This window comes from Sciurus vulgaris (genome assembly GCF_902686455.1).
Source record: "Sciurus vulgaris genome assembly, chromosome: 18".
NCBI classification, from domain to species: Eukaryota; Metazoa; Chordata; class Mammalia; order Rodentia; family Sciuridae; genus Sciurus; species Sciurus vulgaris.
In genome coordinates, this window is record NC_136479.1 from 6877264 (window position 1) to 6898049 (window position 20786).

At 52.4% G+C, this 20786-nt stretch overlaps 1 protein-coding gene across 1 annotated transcript in view; it reads left to right on the forward strand.

Annotated features, from left to right (window-relative positions):
• The window catches only part of ABAT (4-aminobutyrate aminotransferase), an 87538-nt gene that overhangs the window by 48081 nt on the left and 18671 nt on the right, over positions 1 to 20786 (forward strand). The window contains exons 3-6 of the mRNA XM_079120467.1: positions 7626 to 7723; positions 9196 to 9225; positions 10577 to 10694; positions 16423 to 16472. Coding sequence (XP_078976593.1) covers positions 7626 to 7723; positions 9196 to 9225; positions 10577 to 10694; positions 16423 to 16472 — 296 coding nt within the window. The remainder of the gene's footprint in view (positions 1 to 7625; positions 7724 to 9195; positions 9226 to 10576; positions 10695 to 16422; positions 16473 to 20786) is intronic.

Sequence of the window (20786 nt, forward strand, 5' to 3'; positions counted from 1 at the left end):
CGGTGGGCGTTAGACAGAGCCAGCGAGGTCCTGTTTGCGCTGAGTGTCCAGTGCCAAAGCTCTCAGGCCTTTTCTGGAGCAGGATCCACCGCCCCGTGGCCTTCTGCTTCCTCATGACCTCAGGAGCCCTGGCCACCCCTCCTCCTTGATCTTCTCTCCTGGAGGCATCTTGGGTGGAGTTCCGGTTTAGTTCATGGTCATCCAAATCCATTGCCTGGGCCTGAGGTGAGGCAGAACTTCATGGCGGGAGGGCGTGGTGGAGGGAAGAGCTCAGCTCCTGGCAGCCAGGAAGGAGAGCTGGCAGACTTTATTTTTTAAACAGTTTAGAATAATTCTGGCTTTCAGTGGAGTGGCAAAGTCAGTACAGAGAGATCCCACGTGGCCCTCCCCAAGTCCCCCCAGCGTGAACCTCTTCCATCACAGGACGAAGCTGGGGTTTGACTTGAAACCCAATCCTCTGCTTCTGCTGGTGGGCGGGGCCTGCACAAATCGCAGCCTCTGCAGCCCAGAAAGTCAGGCTTAGCGTCAGCAGCTCATCACAGCAGGGGACGCCCTCTGGCACCAGCTCTGAAGGCCACAGCCAGCAGAGCGGGACAGTGGCATGTTGCAGCTCTTCACGGGGCTGTGCCCTCCAGTGCTGCAGACCCAGCACCTCACCGCCGATCTCCTCTCTCCAGCTCTCGTCTCCCAGGTTCCAAGAATGAAATCCCCAGATGAGGAAGAGTGAGTGCGGAAGAGTAGGATTGACTCAGTGGGAAGAAAGAGACAGAAGTCTTGCGGGGCGAGAGGGGACCCCGTGTTGGGGTGTGCTAGTCAAGGGGTTTAGATAGCTCTTGGAGCAACATGATTGGTCCAAATATATGAAAATCAAGTTTTGGAAAAGTACCAAAGTTTTGGTTAGAATTTCTGCTGGGCAGGCCTTGGAAAGCATCGTTATGATTAGAGTTTCTGCTAATCTCCACTTGGGTCTGCCCCGCCTTGGTCCTGCCGCTCCTGAGGGAAGCGGGAGGTGGGAGTCGGTGGATCATGGATGCTTAGCACTTGGGGCCTGAGGGATGTGTGAAGAGGAGTCTGCACCTGCCCCGTGGGACAGGTGCGCTCAACCTCAAGCAACTTGGCTTGCTTTGGCACTGGCCACTGGGCCCGCAGTCCATTCTGCGTGGGCCTCTGCTCCAGGACAAGGGCTTGACTTTACTGGCACCTGACCACTAACCTAACTCCAGACTCCTGTTCAGAGTTCACCAGTGTTTCTTTAATGCCTCTCTCTGTCCCAGGGTCCAATCTAGTTTCCCACTCTGCATTAGTTGTCATGCATAGCGATCAACTTTTGGTTACTATAGTGAAATACCTGACATGGGCTACTTGTGAAGTAAAGAGGTTTGTTTAGCTCACACTTTTGGAAACTGAAAGTCCAAATGGCATGGTGCAGACTCTAGCAAAGGCCCATGGGAAATGGCAGATGGGCGATGGTGGGTGACAATGGCAGAGAGCCTTAGGGTAAGCAGTTGCATCTCAAGCCAGGAAGCAGAGAGAGCTGGATGAGGTCAGGCTTGCTCCTTTTGTAACGACCCTTGAGAGAGCTGCCTTGATTCCGCCTGGGGAAGTGCCCACTGGGCCCCACCTCCTGAAGGGTCCATCCCCGGGTCCACGTTCCTGACGCGCGAGCCTTGGGGAGGACAGACGTGCTCATCGCAGCCCTGTCTCTTGGTCTCACTGGTCTGTGATGTCTCTGTCTTTCCTTCTTCCCCCCCGAGCTTGATAGTTTCGAGGAGGCATCAGTCGGCTTTGCGATGGTCCTTGTTCTGTGTGTTTGTGGGAGGTGCGTATTAACGCTCACCACAATCATGTTCAAATCATCCAAACCCAGGAAAGGGGCGGCGGTGAGCTCCCAGCGCGAGGGCCAACACTGCTGGCCCCGACCCCGCGCCCCATGCCATGCCCGCTGCCCAGGTGCCCCTTTGGAAAAGGAGATGTGGCTGTGGTGCGGCACCAGCCCGGAGGCACGCGTGGCACCATCCTTCAAGGTCATTCCCAAGGGCACCGCGCCCTCCCAGAGAGGAGACAAGGAAAGGCCCTGGGTCCAGACTCCGCGGAGCCACGCGTAGGCGGGTGGAGTCCCAGCTCCCGGGCTATTTCTCATCGGGACAGAGATGCGCCTGTCTCAGGAGTGTCTCCTCAGAGGGGCGGCTGGGGTGAAGGCACTTCGCTGGATCTGCAGCCAGGCGGGGGTCCTGGCACCCACTGTGCAGGCATGGAGACCGAGTCCCCAGGAAGGAGAGGAAACCGCCAAGTCGCAGTTCTTCACCGGAGGACGTTCTCGGCTGGAGTCAGATCTTTTTGAGCGCCCGTGCCAGATGGAGAAAACCGCACCGCGGGATATTTTTCTTCTCTTCCGGCCTTCCATCTGGCATAGCACGCGACACAGAGTTGTTTCCTGTAAAACGCTGAACAGTCCTGGGAAAGGCGCAGACCACACGCACCGCAGGCGGGAGCGGCCTGGGGCTTGACCCTGGCAGGAATCGCCACTGGAGTTCCTGCCCACTTTGCACCTGCTTTCCAGCCCCCGAGGTAAAAGAAACGGAGCACAGACATAAGTAACTCGCCCTGAGACAGCAGAGCTGAGCCAGGCTTCGGGGAGCCGGCCGGGTTCCGGGACCAGTGTCTACGTGACAGTGTCGTCAGGGTTAGCAGCTCGCAGTGACCTATGTCCGTAGAGTCATGGGGCTGGGTTCAGGCTCTGGGGGCTGCTGGCCAGAGGCTACCCTCAGCCCCGCGATGCTTGGACTCCTAGCGCAGCTCCTGAGCTGGTGGCTGCCAGCTTAGAGCACCGGAGGGGACCTGTTGTGCCTCACTGTGCCTGGAAGTTCTCTGTGGCGTCTCTACCATGGAGCACAATGAAGCCCCCAGTGGCAGCTGGGGTACTGTCCCTAAAACCATCGTTTTGTGCCAAGAATTTTTTTAAAGTTTAGGGCTGGGGCTGGGGCTCAGTGGTAAAGCGCTTGCCTAGCATGTGTGAGGCACTGAGTTTGATCCTCAGCACCACATAAAAATAAATAAATAAAATATAGGTATTATGTCCAACTACAACTAAAAATTTTTTTCTTAAATTTTTTTTACGAATTTAAAGTCTAGGACTGGAGATGTAGCTCAGTTAACAGAGTGCTTATCTCACATGCACAAGGCCCTGGGTTCAATCCCCACCACACACACACACACACACACACACACACACACACACACACACAGAAACCATGATCTTATATTGGTGAACAGGGCACAGAGATGGGGAGACTAGACCTCAGAGTGGTTATGTTTCAGCAGAAAATTGAAAGTATTTTCTCCTCAATGAACATGTGATGTACAGGAGCATATAAGATGCTTTTAAAAAGAAAAGCAGGGGTCTGGGGCTGGGGCTGGGGCTGAATGGCAGAGCACTTGCCCCGCATGTGTGAAGCCCTGGGTTCAATTCTCGGCACCGCATATAAATAAAGAAAATAAAGGTCCATTGACAACTAAAAAAAAATACTAAAAAAAAGAAAAAGAAAAAGAAAGAAGGAGAAGCAGAGAAAACAACTCCAGCCGGACTTGACCTTGGCTTTGGCCAGACTCACCTGTAGAATCTCTACTGTTTGGGAATGTGACATTCTCTCAGTTATAAAAGCGAGAGGACATCAAAAAAGTTTGGAGTTAAGAATCGACTCTTCAGGTTGGCGTGGCCATGGAGGGCCACCACCTGCACTGTCTGCCCCAGAGGGCTGACCTGCGTCCCGTCTCCTGTCTCAACAACACCCCTCTGCCTTCCTGGTATGTTTTTATTCATGCATGAAATTGCTGGATCGTTCCGTGTTACTGCAAACTTGTATCTGTGCTTCTGAAATCTCTCTCCTCTACAAGTAGGTTGTCTTTGCAAATGTTTTGCTTCAAAGGTCAGCAGCCAGTGACACAAAGAAAATACACATTACATCCCCAGTGTCCAAGGAAGAGGGCAGACAGGCTCCTTGCCAGCTTAACCACTTGCTAGCTCCGTGACCTTGGGCAAATTAGTCAGCCTCTCTGAGCCTTGGACATGAGGACAGTAACATTTACCTCAACAGGGCTGTGAGGATGAAATGGGATGATTCATGTCACCCATTGAGGATAATTCCTGGGACGTTCACCCCACGTGCTCAATGCACACGGGACATCTGCTTGTGTGGCCGGATAGAAAAGGTTCAAGGAAAGGTTTCTCCATGGCACTTCAAAATGTGTTCTGCTCTCCTATGGGGCGTGACATTCTCTGTCATTATTAAGACAACATTTGTTATAGTGGCATTTGGTCATTTTCCTAAATAAAAGGCCAACATGAAACAGAAGGAAGGGCAGAAATAGTGGAGTTGCAAATTTGGGGGTTCCCACCTGACTCTACAACTCACGAGCAATGTGACATCCAGAAAGTCACGTAATCTCTCCGCTCCTCATCCCAAGGGAGTTGTGGATTCATTAAAACAGTAGACAGGAGTTTGCCTGGATAGGGCCTGCCCAGCACATAGTAGGGCCGACTGTTCATTCCCCGCTCTTCCCTGACTGCACAGCTGCCAACAAATTAGCAGGCTCTTCAGCAGAAGGAGGGGTGCTGCTTGGTGTGGGTCTGCGTCAGGAGCTGGGGCTGAGGAAGAGTATGGTAGAAAAGCTGAAGGAGGAGAGGAGCATCGGCACCCGATACCAAACGCCACCGCCCTGCAACTCCCTCCTGCAGGCACGTGGGGGAGCTTCTCGGCCCTCTGCGCCCATGAGTCACTGGGGACCCACTAAAATGCAGAATCTGATGGGTTAGGTCTGGAGTGGGACCTGAGAGTCCTTCTTTTTTTTTTTTAATTGGTACCAGAGATGGAACCCAAGGACATGAAACCACTGAGCCACATCCCCAGCCCTTTTTTTTTTAAATAGGTATATCTTATTTAGAAACAGGGTCTCACTGAGTTGCTTAGGGCCCCGCTAAATTGCTGAGGCTGGCTTTGAACTTGTGATCCTCCTGACTCAGCCTCCTGAGCCACTGGGATTCCAGGCAGATGCCGCCATGCCCAGCCAAGAGTCTTCAGTTCTCATCGGGGATGTCAGCCCAGGGACCACACTTTGAGTAGCAGGGTTCCTTGGAGCTCAGTCCTGTCCCTAGTGTGGCTAGTAAGGCTGAACCCAGATTGAAATGGGCTGAAAGCATAAAAATATACCAGATTAGTAAGACTCAATAAGGAAAATAAATGTAAAATCTCATCATTGTTTTCATATGGTTTACATGTGGACATGCTACTTTAGATTTAATGAACTAAAAAAAAAAAAAATCATTTAAATTAAAAAAAAAAAAAAAAAAAAACGAGCAGGCTCTGATTTTCAGGATCTCTGCCCAGCCAGCACAAGACTCGGCACATGGCGGGGGCTGGAGCCGTGGTCGGAACATCTGCTGCACCTGGCCTGGGCATCCCAGGGCCCCGTTGGCTGGTCCGGCCTCCCTGCACATCTCCCCGGCCTCCTGCCCGTGGGCCTCGGAGCCCCTGTCTGCAGCTGCACACCCACACCCCGGACCCTCTCTGGGCAGCCCTGGTACACCTTGCCTCCACCACCCCGTGTTCCCACCCCAAGTCCAAGAAGCCTGAGTCCAGCATGACGTCCAGACGGTGTCTGAGGAATAAAAGGAGACTCTGTGTCCCCGTGGGGGACAGTAGCTCATTGTGAATGCTTCACCTGTCCCCTTTCCTAGGAAGGAAGCCAGCGGCACACTGGCCATACACGGGCTTCACCAAAACACCCTCCCTGTTCTGCGGGGCTCTCGCTGGAATCAGTGCCGTGTGGTAACCCCGAGTTCCACCGGGGAGGAGAGGAAAATGTAAAAAGATCATCCGTGTACCCCACGACCTTTAACACTCCTCTAGCACAATAGGAATTTCCTTTTTAAGATCAAACAGAAGAAAATAAAGGCTGTTTTCCTCATGCTTAAATCAGCGCGGTGCTGTATTTTAACTGTATTTTGTGATCAAAAGCCCGCATTGTACTGTGGGATTAATTCAGAAACTTCGATATCCAAAGCAATCACAGAAAACTAAGACTGAATTTAAATGTTTCCTAAAAATCATGCCTGTGTATTTGACAAGCTATCTGTGTGTGTGCATGCATGCATGAAATCGTGGCACTTTCTTTTTTTTGCTTTTCTGGTGCTGGAGACCAAACCCAGGCAAGCTCTGTCCCCCCGAGCTCCATCCCAGTCCCTGACATTTTCTCAGAACCTCTCTGAGCCTTAGTTTCCTCTTCTGTGCAGTAGAGACAAAGAGATAGAGACATGACGTGTGTGCGCGTGTCCGTGAGAAATGAGATCACCATGTGATTTATCTGAAGTGTCTGCCGATCCCCTGGTCTGATTCAATTATGTGACAAGGCCACCCCAAGAAGAGGAGCTAGACTTTCTTCGACTAGCAAGCACATACAAAGAAGGTACAATAAGCAGAGGCTGACAGGGAATTCTGAGGGTCACTGCACTCCTTACACACTAACCTGGGTCCCGCACAGTTGTCTTTCACTCAGGGATGAGCTGGCTGGGCTCGTGTGGTTTCAGCCACACGCTGCACCAAAGTACCTCAGCGACTCGTCTGGGAACTTAACACCCTCTGTAAGTTTACTTGTACATGGAAAATGTGAGATGAATTCCAAACAGATGACTTCTGACAACTTTTTTAAAGCAGAAAACATCTGTTACAGGAGGACCACCTTAAGTTAGAAATTTGATTCTTGTCTCAAATGGTTTCTTTCCTTCTTTCTTTTCTTCTTCTGAGAGTTGGCGGGTCTCACTATGTTGTCCAGGCTGGTCTCAGACTCCTGGACTCAAGTGACCCTCCTGCCTCAGCCTCCTGACTTGCTGGGATTCCAGGTGCAGCCACTGCACCCAGGTTCCCTCCTGGGTAGTTTTGGGGACACAGCTGGAGAGAGACATATCTGCATGCAGTATGTCCTTGGCAGCCACCAAGGATGCCACTGAGCATCCTATAGTACCAGATAGGACAGCAAAGGGTTACCCAGCCCCAAACAGAGCAGAGAAACACTGTTTTATATTATAAATATTTGGATTAAATGATGACTAAATATTTACAAAATTTAGGTAATTTTTATAATTTGATCTTTTATGTGCTGTTACTTTGGGGCATCTTCCCACATGCATAAATATTCAAAATTTCTCCTTGAAACACTAGGTGCATAACTATTGCATGCAGTGGTTGGCTGTCTTATTTTACTTAGCTGTCCTCCAGTGGTGCACATTTAGGTTGTTTCTCCTTGATTGTTTGTAGACGATACTCTCTGAACACTTTGGACCTAGGTCTTTGTGTCTTTGGATCCTTAAGGGACAGGAATCTGGTGTCTGCTCATCCTCGCTCCTCTAGGGCAGGAGCCTGCCTGTTTGCATAGTGTTTCACGAACACTAGCTTTTTTCCCGTTTATAAAATCTGGGGTGCCCTTGCAGTGCCCAGCTCTGTCCTGACTGAGTGTGGTAGGGCGGCCTGGCCAGGTTGAGGCTGAGGTCCTGTTGGGGACCTTGGGCATCTGCAGGGGCAGATCCTCATCACATCTGCCGTCACCAGGGATCTCATGTCTGTTTACTACAGGATCCAGATACATCAGTCAAGCCGCAGCCAAAGTCGATGTTGAATTTGATTATGACGGGCCACTGATGAAGACTGAGGTCCCGGGGCCAAGGTCTCGGGTGAGTCCGCATACCTTTGTGTTTGTGTCGGGTGGAGGGACAGAGAGACCCAGGAGGCAAGAACACAGAGGAGCTCAGTGGCCTTTGTTGGCTGCCTTCTGACAGTTCTTTACTAAAGCCGGTATTAAACTAGGCCACTCCGCATAAGAGGTAAGGAGGGCTTGAGGATCTGTGTCCTCTGTTGCCACACTGACGCTGCATCACAGACCTGGCAGAAGCCCGGCAGCACACAGCATGCAGATGGCTCCTCATTTGGGGGCTGAGTGGAGGCTGGGCAGGCGGCTCTGCTGACTCCCCTCCACACCGGGGACGGCTGGCTGTGGGCTGATGTGGGGTAGTCTGCCTCTGGTCACAGCAGTGATGTGGCTCTGCGCCACGTGTCCCACCGTCCAGCAGGCTGGACTGGGCTTGTTCTCTCTGTGCTCAGTCTGCCGAGGCCTGGGCTCCACCCAGTCTCATCCATACTTCCACCTCACTCTGCTGGTCAGTGCCCAAGTCAAAGGCTGGACAGGATATCCAACCAACAGTGGAAGAATGAGGCAATAGTATAGGCACGGAACCTAGATGGTCAATGCCTTGAACTTGAACTTGAACTTGAACTTGAAGGATAAGGAAGGAGGTACCAGTGTAATCGCATAAACCTTTGTGATGCAAATTTATTTTTTCTTTGTAGGTTTTGCAGATTTTATTCACAGTCTTTATTCTTTGTCTACATGCCTATTTGTCATCACAACTCTTTTATAGATCCTGAAATCTCTGTACTGGTGTAAATAGAGTTATTTTGGGGAGCATTTTGCTAACAAAAGGAGAGACTTCGTCATTCCTATTTCTATTGGGAGATGGATTCTAACTTCATGATAGCAAAGCACTTGAAATAATTTTTCATATTCCTGTCAGTAATATTATTTTATATTTTTGCATGGAATATTATTTTAAATTTTTCATGACACTAATTGCTCAAGTTTATTTTATGTTGAATTATTTTTGGAGCTAAAGTCTTTGTCATATCAAAGCAACTAGTTTCTAATTCCCAGTGTCTACATAGAATTGCACAAGCAGTTTTTGGAATGTTTGGATTATAATTACAAATGGTTCTTTGATAGGAAAAGTAATAGTTTCAGTTGATTTTATTTTCTATTCCTAATGAAGTGTGAAAACCTTTTTTTTTTTTTTAAATAAAAAAGGAGCCCATGTTTTGGTGGACCCTAGATAAATACCTTCAGCTTAAATTTTTTTATTAAATATTTAGTTTATTTTATCTTCCAGGTATCTAAATCTCACCTGTTGTAATTTAACTAATGGAATGGTTTCCTGCCAACTATTTACATTAAGTAATCTAGAATAATAATATTGATGACTAATAAATTACCAAGTTATTGGCAAGAGAGGGAAAAGCTGGGAAAACAGGACAGATTTCCAAGCTGTTCTGGCAAGAGAGTGTTGCCTGACATCCTTGTCCTTCTCCCCTGCAGAAGTTGATGGAGCAGCTGAACATGATTCAGGTGAGTGGGGCCAGCTAATTCAGCTTGCTGCTTCTCCACCACCGCTTAGCCAAGGGGCAGATCTTACTTTGTGCTGGCTGCTTAGAACAAAAATGTACCTGACGTTCTAATCTGTTTTCTAATTGCCCTTGTGATTTCTTCATTCGTTATTTTTGTCCTACTTAATTTGTACATTTTTGCGACTTTCTCAATTTCTTCTTAATTTCATTCCATTGTGGTTGGGAAACATTTCATGCAATTTCAACCCTTTTAAATGTATGGAACCTTCTTTGATGAGCTACCATGGGGTCTGCCCTGGAGAAGTTTCCATGCATGCTTGAGAGGATGGTGCCGTCTGCTGGGTTGTGGAGTGTCCTACAGACATTTGCTCGAGAGCTGTTTTCAGAGTGCCATTCAAGTCTCCTATTATCTTGCTCATCTTCTGCCTGGCTGTCCTAGCCATTATCAGATGCTAGGTATTGAAGTCAACCGCTGTAAAGACAGAACTGTTTATCCCTTCAATCCTGTCCATTTCGCTTCATGTGTTTTGGGGCTCTGTTGTTTAGTGCAAATATGTTCATAAGTGTTATATCTTCTCAGTGGATCCATCCTTCGTCATTATAAAATGTCTTTCTTTAGTAACTTTTTGGTTCTTGTTTTCTAGTCTGTTTTGTCTGGTTCCAACATCAGCCCTTCTAGCTTTCTTATGGATCCTGTGTGCATTATCTCTCTTTTCCACCCTTTCCCTTTAGACCTATTTATAGTCTGGAATCTAAAGTATGCCCCTGTATATAGCATGTAGTTTGTTCTTTTCATTCAGTCTACAATCCCTGGTCTCTGACTATTCAAGATAATTACATTTACATTTCCCATTTCACTTTTTGTTCTCCATGTATCTGGTGTATTTCCGTTGTTGTTTCCTCCATCCCTATTTTACTGTTTTTTGTTTGTTGTTTTTGCTTTAGAACAGGGGTATGCATCACATGGATATTTCCTCTGTAACCTTTTTATTTCTTTAATGATTCCTATTTATTTCTGGTTTTCTTAGTGGCTGCTCTCGGGCTTACTACATATATCTTAACTTCTTGGAATCTGCTTTAGATTTATATCTCAGCCTTTTTCATTGTGATATATGAAACACGTATAGAAAAATTCGCAAAATACCAAAGTCACAACTTAATAAATGATTAAGGCGAGCCACCCACGTTAGCTACTCCCAGAGCAAGAAATGCAGCATCGTAAGCACGCGGAAGCACCCCTGCATGTCCGTAGGATGGGGAGGACAGAGCTGACTTACCGATTCAGGCTTGTCCGTGAAGTCTAAGACCTCAGGAGCTGCAGCGAGCCTGAGTCAGTCTCTTCTCTCCCCAAGAATGCAGAGGCCGTGCATTTTTTCTGCAACTATGAAGAGAGCCGAGGTAACTACCTGGTGGACGTGGACGGCAACCGCATGTTGGATCTTTATTCCCAGATCTCCTCTGTCCCCATAGGTAAGAGCCGGAGAATCAGTCCTCAGATGTGCCCTGGCTCCCTCCCTCGCCCTCAGCCCTCAGCTTAGCTGCTCCTCCCAGCAGGCACATCCCTGCGTGTTGCCCACACTTTCCTTGAAGCAAGGAAGGAGTCATGTGCAGAAGGCGCTACTGGCACGCCTTCCCTTGTCTACCCCGCCCCGAACTCCACGAGGCATGGATCAATATCCCCGTTTCACAGATGAATGAAGGAAGCTTGGAGGGGCGGCAGCTTGTGAAGGAGTCCCAGCTGGACAACAGACCATGTCTGTATGACCGGTCGGTGTCCATGGACAGGGGTCTTGGTCTGGGATTCCTGGAGGAACAGCCAGAGGCAGGGGTGATGGTGACATTGACCTGTTGAGGGAGAGTCCTCAGGGGAAAGGGGAGGAAGGGAACAGTGTAGGGCAGGGGAAGCTAAAAATGAGGGGTCGCCAGTGGAGACCCCAGAGCCTGATCCCAGGGGACTCTGGGAAATTGAAGTGCACCCCAGAGTTGGTCCCAGACTGGGGCAAGAGGGCCTTTCTGCACCCTGCGCCCATCAGCTGCCAGAGGGGAGGACAGGGTAATCTCGGACAGCGTCTGCATGAAGCCAGGGCAGTTTTCCAGGGAAGGAGGCAGCTGGAGCCATTATCAGCCAACACACAGCAGCTGGGGGATGGGGACCTCGGTGAGATGCCCACAGCCCCTACCCCCAGACTCCTGTCCCGGCCCTACAGAGTGTGACGCAGCGGTGGGGATAGGTGGGGCTAATCTGCACATCAGCGGCTCTTATTCGCAGCTTCGATGGGTCCTATCCCTTGGGTTGGTGGGTCCTGGTGGTGTTCGGTGGCCACAGACTGTGTCTGATGAAGCCTGCCCTTTGCAGAGGCTGCTGGTTTGTCTGCAGCAGGGGGAGGGGAGGTACTGCGCTTCTCAGCCCAGCCCGTCTGCAGTCTCGGCCTTTCCCCAGAGACCCAGCCTAGGTGCTCACCTTCTCCTTCCCAGACCGTTTCCTCAAACCCGTCTATTTCCCACAAAGATGTGCTAGGACATCAGATGACTCCTTATTTGGGAACATCCATCCTTCAGGATGCCTCAGCCTTTGAAAGCATCTTGGATTCAAAGACCCACAAAATCTCATCTCCTGTTTGTGTTGGAGTGCATGAGACGGGCTCTGGACTCACCCTGGGTTGGAATCCTGGCTCCATCTGTCAGCCATGACCCTGGGACCCACCCCCGGCACACCCTTAGGTTGAAGCCCCGGCCAGCAGTGTGTATGGGGTAGAGGGATCAGGTCTGCAGTGTTTGTTAAAAGACTAAAGGTGCTAAAGGTTTTCTCTCTAGCCACCTTTCCTCTCGAATCTGCAGCTTGAGATGATTTTTTTCAAGCTAATACTAATTGAAATTTACTGTCTGCCTGGCATATTGCTGAGGCTCAAAGCCGTCTCATTAAAGGGTGACAGCATCCTATAACAGGTCTTCGAACATCACTTCCATTTTACATCGTTGACAGGTTTCAGGAGGACGCAGGGTCTGTCCAGTACCCTACAGAGAGTCCAGGGCTAAGGTAGGACGGGACCCGACAACTCCACCTCCTAAGCCAGCTCCGAGCCACCTCCCAGGCACCCTAGGGCTGGAAAACCCAGGATGGGACATCCCTAATCAGAGGGACCAGCTCTGCTTTCTCATCTTGCTCCTCCAGGAGTCAATAAGACAAGCAGCTTCTGTGGCTTAATGAGATTTACCTGGAACGAGCTTATCTGCTGAGGCAGAAAGTCATCAACACGCCCACAGCAAGACGAGGAGTCAGAGCTGAAAGAACTCTGGCCAAAACATTTGGAAAAACCCAGAGAGCATTTCGTCCTTGAGTGCTGAGCACTGTCCAGCCTTGGGCCCAGCGAGCCTCGCCTCAGTGTGGGGACGGAGGGGGCTGGAGGATGTTAACTGTCCCCTTGTCCCCAATTCACTCCCTGGCCCGTTCTCTGCAGCAGGCAGAGGGAAAGCACAAGGCTCTTCAAGTCTCTTTGGCCCTTTTACATTCAATCAAGGAGAAGGCCTCCTCTGGGTGACGCTGGGTCTTTAGTACCTGCCCATCTCTTATTAGGGAGGAGAAGAGGCCCTAGACTCAGGGCCCAGGGCAGGCGACAGTTAGACTATTCCCACTGCGTTCAGCCTCTAGCCACAAGGATGGAGAGTCTCCTTTCAAAGCAAATGTATTTCAGCTAATAAGTGAATTGCTTTCAAGAAAATAGGTACAAGGTATGTGTTATGGTCCATTGGGACTGCTGTGACAAAATGCCATAGATCGGGTGGCTTATACACCACAGAAGTTTATCTCTGAGGCTTTGGAAGGTGGAAGTTGGAATGGAGGGACTGCAGGCTAGGTGCATAAGGAGGGTCACTTTCCAATGCCTGGACGGTGCCTCCCACTGGGCCCACTTGCTGGAAGATGGTAAATGAGGTCCCTCGAGCCTCCTTTATAAGACATGGCTCCTCTCGTGAGGCTCCTCCCCCCACCCTGTCACCTCCCAGAGGCCCCACCTCCTGCTGACACCACCCTGGGTTACGATTTCAACATAGGAATTCGGGAGTATCTGCACACAGACTTTCAGACCGGAGCAGGATGTGGAATAAAACATGCGTGTTTTCTTCAAAGTCTACTTCCTGCTCCAAAAGTCACTAGTGCCTCTTTTCTCACAGGCAGGTAGTCGTGAGCTCTGGCCTTGTCCCTGGACCACTGCGTAATCCATGCATTCAGTTAAAGTGTGTGGCGCTGAACACTTGCAGATCTCGTGATCTGGTCTGCAGACCTCAGTGCCTCCCTCCTCCTACAGATCTGGTCTTCCCGCCTGGCTTATTGCCAGGATTAGCAATAATGAAGAGAAAGCCCCTGCACATAGTAGATGCTCAATTAACAGAAGCTGTCATGAAAGGAGGGCAGATGGAGATGGTGGTCACGAAGGGAGGGGGGAGGAGATCGTGCTGCACAGCTAGACTGTCTGGGTCCACAACCTGCTTCTGAGACAATAGAGCCAAGCATGCTCCTTGCCTCTCCAGGCCTCTTCCTTCCCATCTGCATCTTTAGGTTGGCGATGTTTGCTCACAGGTTGGGGCTGCCTCTGTGATTCGGTAGGATCATCCACACAAAGCACTTAGCACGAGGCCTGGCACACAATCAGCACCTAATAAAGGGGAATTATAATATCACTAGTTAGCACGTTTCCTTTCTTTTTTTATGTTCCAGAAAAGTTCATACGTAAAGTCGGAAATTTCCGAGACTGTCTGTCGCATCATTGAACCAGATCAAGCTGTACTTAGGTGCTTTCGTTCGTTCAGTCAGCAAACAGGGCACGTGCTGCTCGAGGCGCCCCTCTGCTGGGGCGGGCGAGGCGGACGGCAGGCCAGGCAGCCCGTGCCTTCCTGACTTCACTCCTGGTCGTCCGTGGCCAGCGTTTGGAAGGCAGGTGCCTCGGGGGCACTGCTCCCTCTCCCCCGGGCTCGCCCAGCAGCTTCATTGGCACTGACGGTTTTGTAGCGGATTCCTCGGGATTCACGTGCACAGGATGTTGCCATCTGCAAAGGCAGCTTTACTTCTTCCCTGCCACTGTGAACGCTCTCTTTCTCTCCCGCCTGCCCACTGACTGGACCCTCTGACCCAAGGTCAACAGCAGTGGAAGGAGGGAGTGTCCTCTCTCGCTCTTGAACCTGGGGCGGGAGGAGAGGCCGCCTCCACCTCTCGCCCTCCATGGGTGCGGGCCAGGGCCCTCGGAGGGGCCCGTAGGCAGGTGACTGAGTGTACCGGGTCTCTGGGTGTTGAACGTTTTCATCGTAAAACGACACTGGGTTTTGGCAGATGCTTTTCTGCTTCTGCTGAGGTGCCGTGTGGCCTGGGGCTTTCTCCTGTTGGTCTGGGGTGTGGTCCCCAGGCAGCACATGGCAAGTGCTGAGCACGGGAGCGGCAAGCTGGGCCAGGGGAGGAGAGCGGCACAGGCTGCAGCAGAGGGCCCTGCTCAGGCTTCTGGGAGGAGGGAAAGGGGGCTGTCCCGGGCAGCTGAGGTACAGACAGGCTGCCCGCCGGGCGTAGAGAGCTCACTCCAGGGGCACAGGCTGCCCCTCCTCGCCCTCCCTGGCCTGCGTGGTGCCCAAGGCCCCGGGGCTGCGAGGACCTTTCTGCGTCCCCATCCTCCTCCCTCCCATCACATCCCAGCCCAGCCCCCAAAGAGTCCAGTCAAGACCTGGTTGGCCCCAGTAGCAGGACAGGAGGCCCCAGCCCTGGGGCTCCTCCAAGACTCCCTCCCACCAGTTCTCTGACTGCCCGGGGCCAGGCGTCCCCGAAGAACATTCCGGGCTGGTGGAGCAGCATCACCACAGCTGGGGGGCATCATCCCTACCCAGGCCTCAGGATGTCGTTGCCAACCCCCAGGCTTCAAGCCACACGGATGTGAGGACCCAGCTCTCCAATGGAGAGCTGTGATTCTCAGAAACTCATGTCGGAAAAAATAAATAAATAAATAAGGTCCGGCATGGAGACCTTGCCACCATCTTGCTCTCCAGCATGAGAGACATTCCAGCTCAGCTCCCGGAAGAAGGCCACACCACAGCAGCACCTCAGAGACGTCTTCAAAAAGGCCCCTGAGCAAAGCAGTCTACTCAAGTCTAACGTGGCCACACAGGAAGAAGCCCTATAGGTTAACTTTAAAAAACAAAAAAATGTGGTTTTACAACTCAGGAGGCTGAGGCGGGAGGATCACACATTTGAGGCCAGCCTCAGCAACTCGACGAGGCCTAAGCAAATTAATGAGAACCTGTCTCAATTTTTTTTTCATTTAAATAAATAGTTTTATTTTTAAAAGTTACTTGGAGGAGTGTCTTTCCCAAGCCTGAGCCCCAGCCCCAAATTCTTTCCCAGAGACAATCATTTGATTGGTATCTTCTAGCGTGAAGTGCACAAGCACATCCATACCCCGCCTTTTCCTTGGCACTTGGCAGGAGACCTCGGGTTATTTTTCTCAGCACTGGTAACTCTCACCCTTTTCTGCAGCGGCCTAGGCACATGGGAAGCCATTCATCCCATGAATGAATCATGGTTTATTTCCCTGGTCTGCTATTGATGGAAGTTAGGTTGCTTTCAAGTCCTGAGACATTACAGGGTCCCAGCTAAGATCCACATGTGTAAGAAGAATTCACAGAAGAGCAACCACTGGATCACAGAGTACCCTGGGCCTTGTTGATATTGTCAGTTCCCTCTGGACAGGAAACAGGGCCCTGAGAACAAGCTCACGCACGCGAGCACTTGGATCACACAGCACAGATGACCCTCAGCCTTACTCAGGTCCCCGGCAGACACCTCTTGAGCCCTACCTCAGCCTGTGGGCCCTGGGGAGAAGGCGGGGCTGTCTGTCCTGCTGAACCTCTCCCAGCCCAGTCTGGAGATTTGCCTTGACCTTGCATTCACTTCCTCTGAAGTGTGTCTGTCCAGTGGGTCTCAAACCTGAGCGAGCATCAGAATATAGGCCTGGGGAATTCGTTTGAGAGTTCCAGGCTGAGAGATTTGGAGTCAGGAGTCAGTGATCAGGGCTCCAGGAATCTCTTTGTTAGCAAAGGATAAAAGACCCTTTGGCATGTGAAGAGAGTCACAGACCTGGAAGGAAGGTAGGGGCAGGGGAGGGAGGGACCTGGGGAATCTGCCAGAGGCTGCTCATCCCTAACACTGCCCTTGTCTCCCCAGGTTACAGCCATCCTGCCCTGGTGAAGCTCATCCAACAGCCTCAAAACGTGGTATGTCTCCCTGTTGCTCTGAGTAAAGGTCTGCTGTGTGCACGGCCATCCGCAGGATCACTGGGCGTCTTTAGAAACAGTCCCTTCATCCACACATCATCCTGTAAACATGAACTGAGCTGGGTGAGGTGGCGCCCACCTGTAATCCCAGAGGTCAGGAGGCTGAGATGGCAGGATTGCAAGTTCAAAGCCAGCCTCAGCAACGTAGCCAGGCCCCAAGCAAGACCCTGTCTTAAGAAATAAAAAGAGCTGGGGATGGAGCTCCGGGGCTAGGCTTCCCTGACTTAAAGTACCAGTACCAAAAAAAAAAATTTATTGAGCTCATCAGAGGCACCTGGCATGACTTGGGGAGCAGAAGCACGGCGCCTTGTTCCCACGGAGGCGCCACTTAGCCACACACAGTGCAGCCCCACCGAGGGCCACATGGAAAGGCAGACAGTGTGGCGGAGGCGTAAGTAACGACAGTGACAGCTGGCAGCTTTGAAGAGCATTATACAGACCGGACATTCTGTTCGGCCCTTTGCAGCTGTAATATTGACAGGGCTATGAGGCAGGTCCTGTTGTCATCCCCGTTTTACAGATGAGGAAACAGAGGCACAGAGAAGTTAAGTATTTGCCAAGATCACACAGCCAGTGGAGGGGCTGGGAATAAGCCCCCAGTAGCTGAGCTACTTGGAGATGGAAGAGGGAGGCCAGGAGAGACTCCCCAGGGAAGGGAACTTGGAGCTGAGATCTACAGGAGAGGGTGCTACCAGGGGACAAGCCAGGTCGGGTGGCCACAGGGGGAAGAGTGTAAGGGGCGGGGGGCGTGTTTGGGGAATAGTAGAAGACAGAGCCGCTGGCGGGGTAGGGCGGGGTCCAGCTAGGACCCGGCGGTCAGGGCCTGACGGGAGCCACGTGGTTGTCGGGTACCTTCTACAGCAGGGCTCTCAACTGGGCAGCGAGGACATTGGGAGCCAGCTCGTTCTGTGTTGTGGGGATGTTGTGGGGGTTCAGTGTCTCCCTGACCCAGACCGTCTGCAGACATGGCCGAGCGCCTGCAGCAGGTCCAGTCACCTGGCCGAGAGCCCACGGAGTGGAGGGCTTCCGCCTGCCCGGTGTGGCTGAGAGCCGCTGCGTGTTTGTGCTCAACACGACCCATGTGTGCTGTTTTGCTAGCTCTTCCCCAGCCTGAGGTCTCACTGCTGCCAAAGGTTGTTTCTGGTGTTCTGCGGCCGTCGACTTAGTGGGCCTAAAGCCACGCCCCTGGACGTCTCGGTTTCCTTGGGCCAGGGGCCTGGTGAGCCCGGCTGAGTGCTGGCACTAGGGTCTCCCAGTGCCCAGATCAGGGCGGCCTCCTGGGCTCCCGGCGAGCGGCGGGTCCACCTCGTTCCGGCACCTCCTGGGGTCCCCTCCTCACCTCCTGGGGCTCCTGCTTCTGCCACCAAGGGCTGACAGGTCGCAGTGGCCCCCGGAGAATCCAGCGTAAGTGCCCCATCTTCACCCACTGGGAACCTGTGACGTCTGCCACGTGACACCAGAGCAGTCGCAGGGACAGCATGAGGACGCCACGTACTCCCGCAGCTGTGATCGTGCTGGTCACAGACACGCTGAACACGTCCCTGTTGGTGTCTGTGCCTTATATTTAAGAGGGTGGTGTCTTTCACCCCTGAAGAATGTGGGAGCTGTGAGGGGACCTGGGACACGTCCCCACCACTTACCACTCTCCCACCAAGTAGCCGCGCCCCTTCCTCCTCTCAGGGGGCACGTCTCTCCTGCCCTTCGTTGTCACGTAAACGTCATCTGGAATCCTAGAGGCGAGAGGGCTGCCTTATTCCACTCAAAGCCACATCTGTGTGACTCATCCCCGTGTCCTGTGTGGCCACAGACTGTCCCTCCTCCTGGCTTTATTCCCATATGTGACCACACCGCGATCGATTTTCCCATCCTGCTATTGGTGGGCACCAGGTGGTCTTCAGACTCTCCTGAAGCCCCTGCTAGTGCGCCTGGTGGTGGGCACGTCTTCACGGTTCTGTGGGGCGCCACACAGGAGTGGGGTTGCTGGCCGAGGTGCGTGTCTGGGTGGAACGTCAGCAAATCCTGCCGGTTTCCAAACTGGCCGTCCCCATTTCCACACCCACCAGCAGTGTGGAGGGATGCTGTCCCTCCACACCTTCGCCAACGCTGAGTGTCTTTGGGGCTTTCATTTGCCCCAGAGAGGGACATCTTTGTCCACACGTGGCAAAGAGCTTGAGTCTCCAAAATAGACCCAATGCAGGCAGGGAGGACCCCAGGCCCAGTCCTCATGGGACCTGAATCTTGAATGTTCTTCCCTTTCAACAAACTGAAGATCATCAGAAAGAACCACCCCTTCCTCCTTATAAGTGGGTGGCCCTGCCGGGGGGCGGGCCTGGGGACATCCTTGCCTCCAGTGAGCAGACTGGGGCAGGGGCTGCTGCGGAGGAAACCGGGGTCCCGGGGAAGGTATCTGAGGAGGCCCGTGCGACCGAGCCTCGTGGACGTGTTTACAGTCAAAGACCCGCTTTGTTTCCAAGTGTTGTACAAATCCCAGATGCCTTGGCAGTTGGTGCAGAGAAAAGCGTGTCAACAAACATGTCAAACGCATTTCAGCGTCAGCTGCCTGCGGAGGAAGACTTCCCCAGCGACAGGCGATGGCCAGCCCCAGGTGCTAGTTTCCGGAAGGAACCCCCATCCCTGCAGGGAGCTCCCGGCCCATCCCTCCCCGGGCCTAGGGTTGCTCCCACCCGCTTCTCCACTGGGGGCTTTGCCAGCAGCGGCTCCAGGGTCCCTCCCACCTCTGTTCTCGCCTCGCCCAGCATCCTGCGGGCTGTGTGTGCACAGGAACCCTCCCAGGTCCCGGCCTTCAGCAGGCCGCCAGAAGGCCCTGCTGCCAGTGCCAAGCCCTTGGCCGCCTGGCTTCGGCTTCCGTCCCCAGCCTTGCTCCTTGACATCTGCACCCTCAGCAGGAATCCACTGAATGCTGCTACGCGCCTGGTGCTGCCTGGGCTGGGGTTTAGAGGGAGACCGGCCTCCTTTCTGCAAGCCTCAGCTCAGGCCCCTGCAGAACACCAGTGATCGCTGACTGCCAGCCCACAGGGACATTTCCATCAGGTGTCAAGAGGCTGCTGAGTGGCAGTTCTCAACTGGAGACGCACTCAGGAATGGTTATGGTATTGTACCCGCTCAGGACAGATGCCTGCCAGGCCCTCAAAATCTCGAGGAGGGGCTTATCAACCCACTTGCACCCCAACAATCCCACCAGGAAACTCCCACGTAATGATGTCATGTGACAGCAAAAATGAGACCCTGCTCCCCGGATGGAGTATGTGGGTCCCGGCTACAATTTCTTATGTCACCAGGGCCACCTCATTATGTTGTCCACAGCTAGGCAAGGACCGTTGGGCTCTGTGCGTGCCTGGTCACAACGCAGTGGACGGCGGCAATCTGACTTCAGACACAGACAGAGACCTGTGACTTCTGGGCCTTTCCATTGGCACAGCTGTGTGAGACTGAGCCCCTACATTCTCTGAAGGCCATGTCACCTCACAGCTCCTTACAGGCACCTGGTCCCCACTTGGGCAGATGAAGACCTCGAAACTCAGAGAGGTTAGGTGACTTGCCCACGGTCACACAGCACTGAAACCAAAGCCCATCCTCTTCACGCTGCACTGTGAGACTGCTGAGCCGACCGTGAGGCTTCTAGACGCCTGCCCTCATTTGATCCTGCGACCCGACGTCCCAGATACCTTCTGCTCTTGATGCCATGCTTTTCTGAGCAAGAACGCCACCCCCACAGCTCTCCTGGACCCAGAAAGGCAGTCACGCTGCAGCCTGCCTGTCCCCTCTGGGATCTCTTCCCCACAGCCAGCGACAGTGAGGGCCGTTTGCCTCCACCTACTCTCAGGATGCACCTGATTTCCTAGGAGCCCCAAGAACAGCTCAGGGCCAGGAGGAAATTCTCCCAAAAGGTCCCTAAGGCAAGCCAAGGTCTCCAGTTGTTCCAAGCCAATGCGTACCCTGCCTATTGACATCTCCAGGTGAGGCTGCCTGGCGTGTCTGACGGAGTGGCGTCCGAAGCCAAAACACCTGGGTCTGAGTCGCGATTCTGTCCCTTTCTGTCTGTGCATCTTAGGACAAGTTGCTTGACCTCCCTGGTCCTTAGTTTTGCTAACTCTACAATGGGGAAGCTTATCTTTCCCTCTGCTTATCTGAGAGCCACTTGGGAGGTGATTTATTCAGCTTTTTGGCTGCTGTAACTAACGGACCCAAATGGCACAATTGCAGAGAAGAGTTTATCTGAGGGCTCACGGTTCC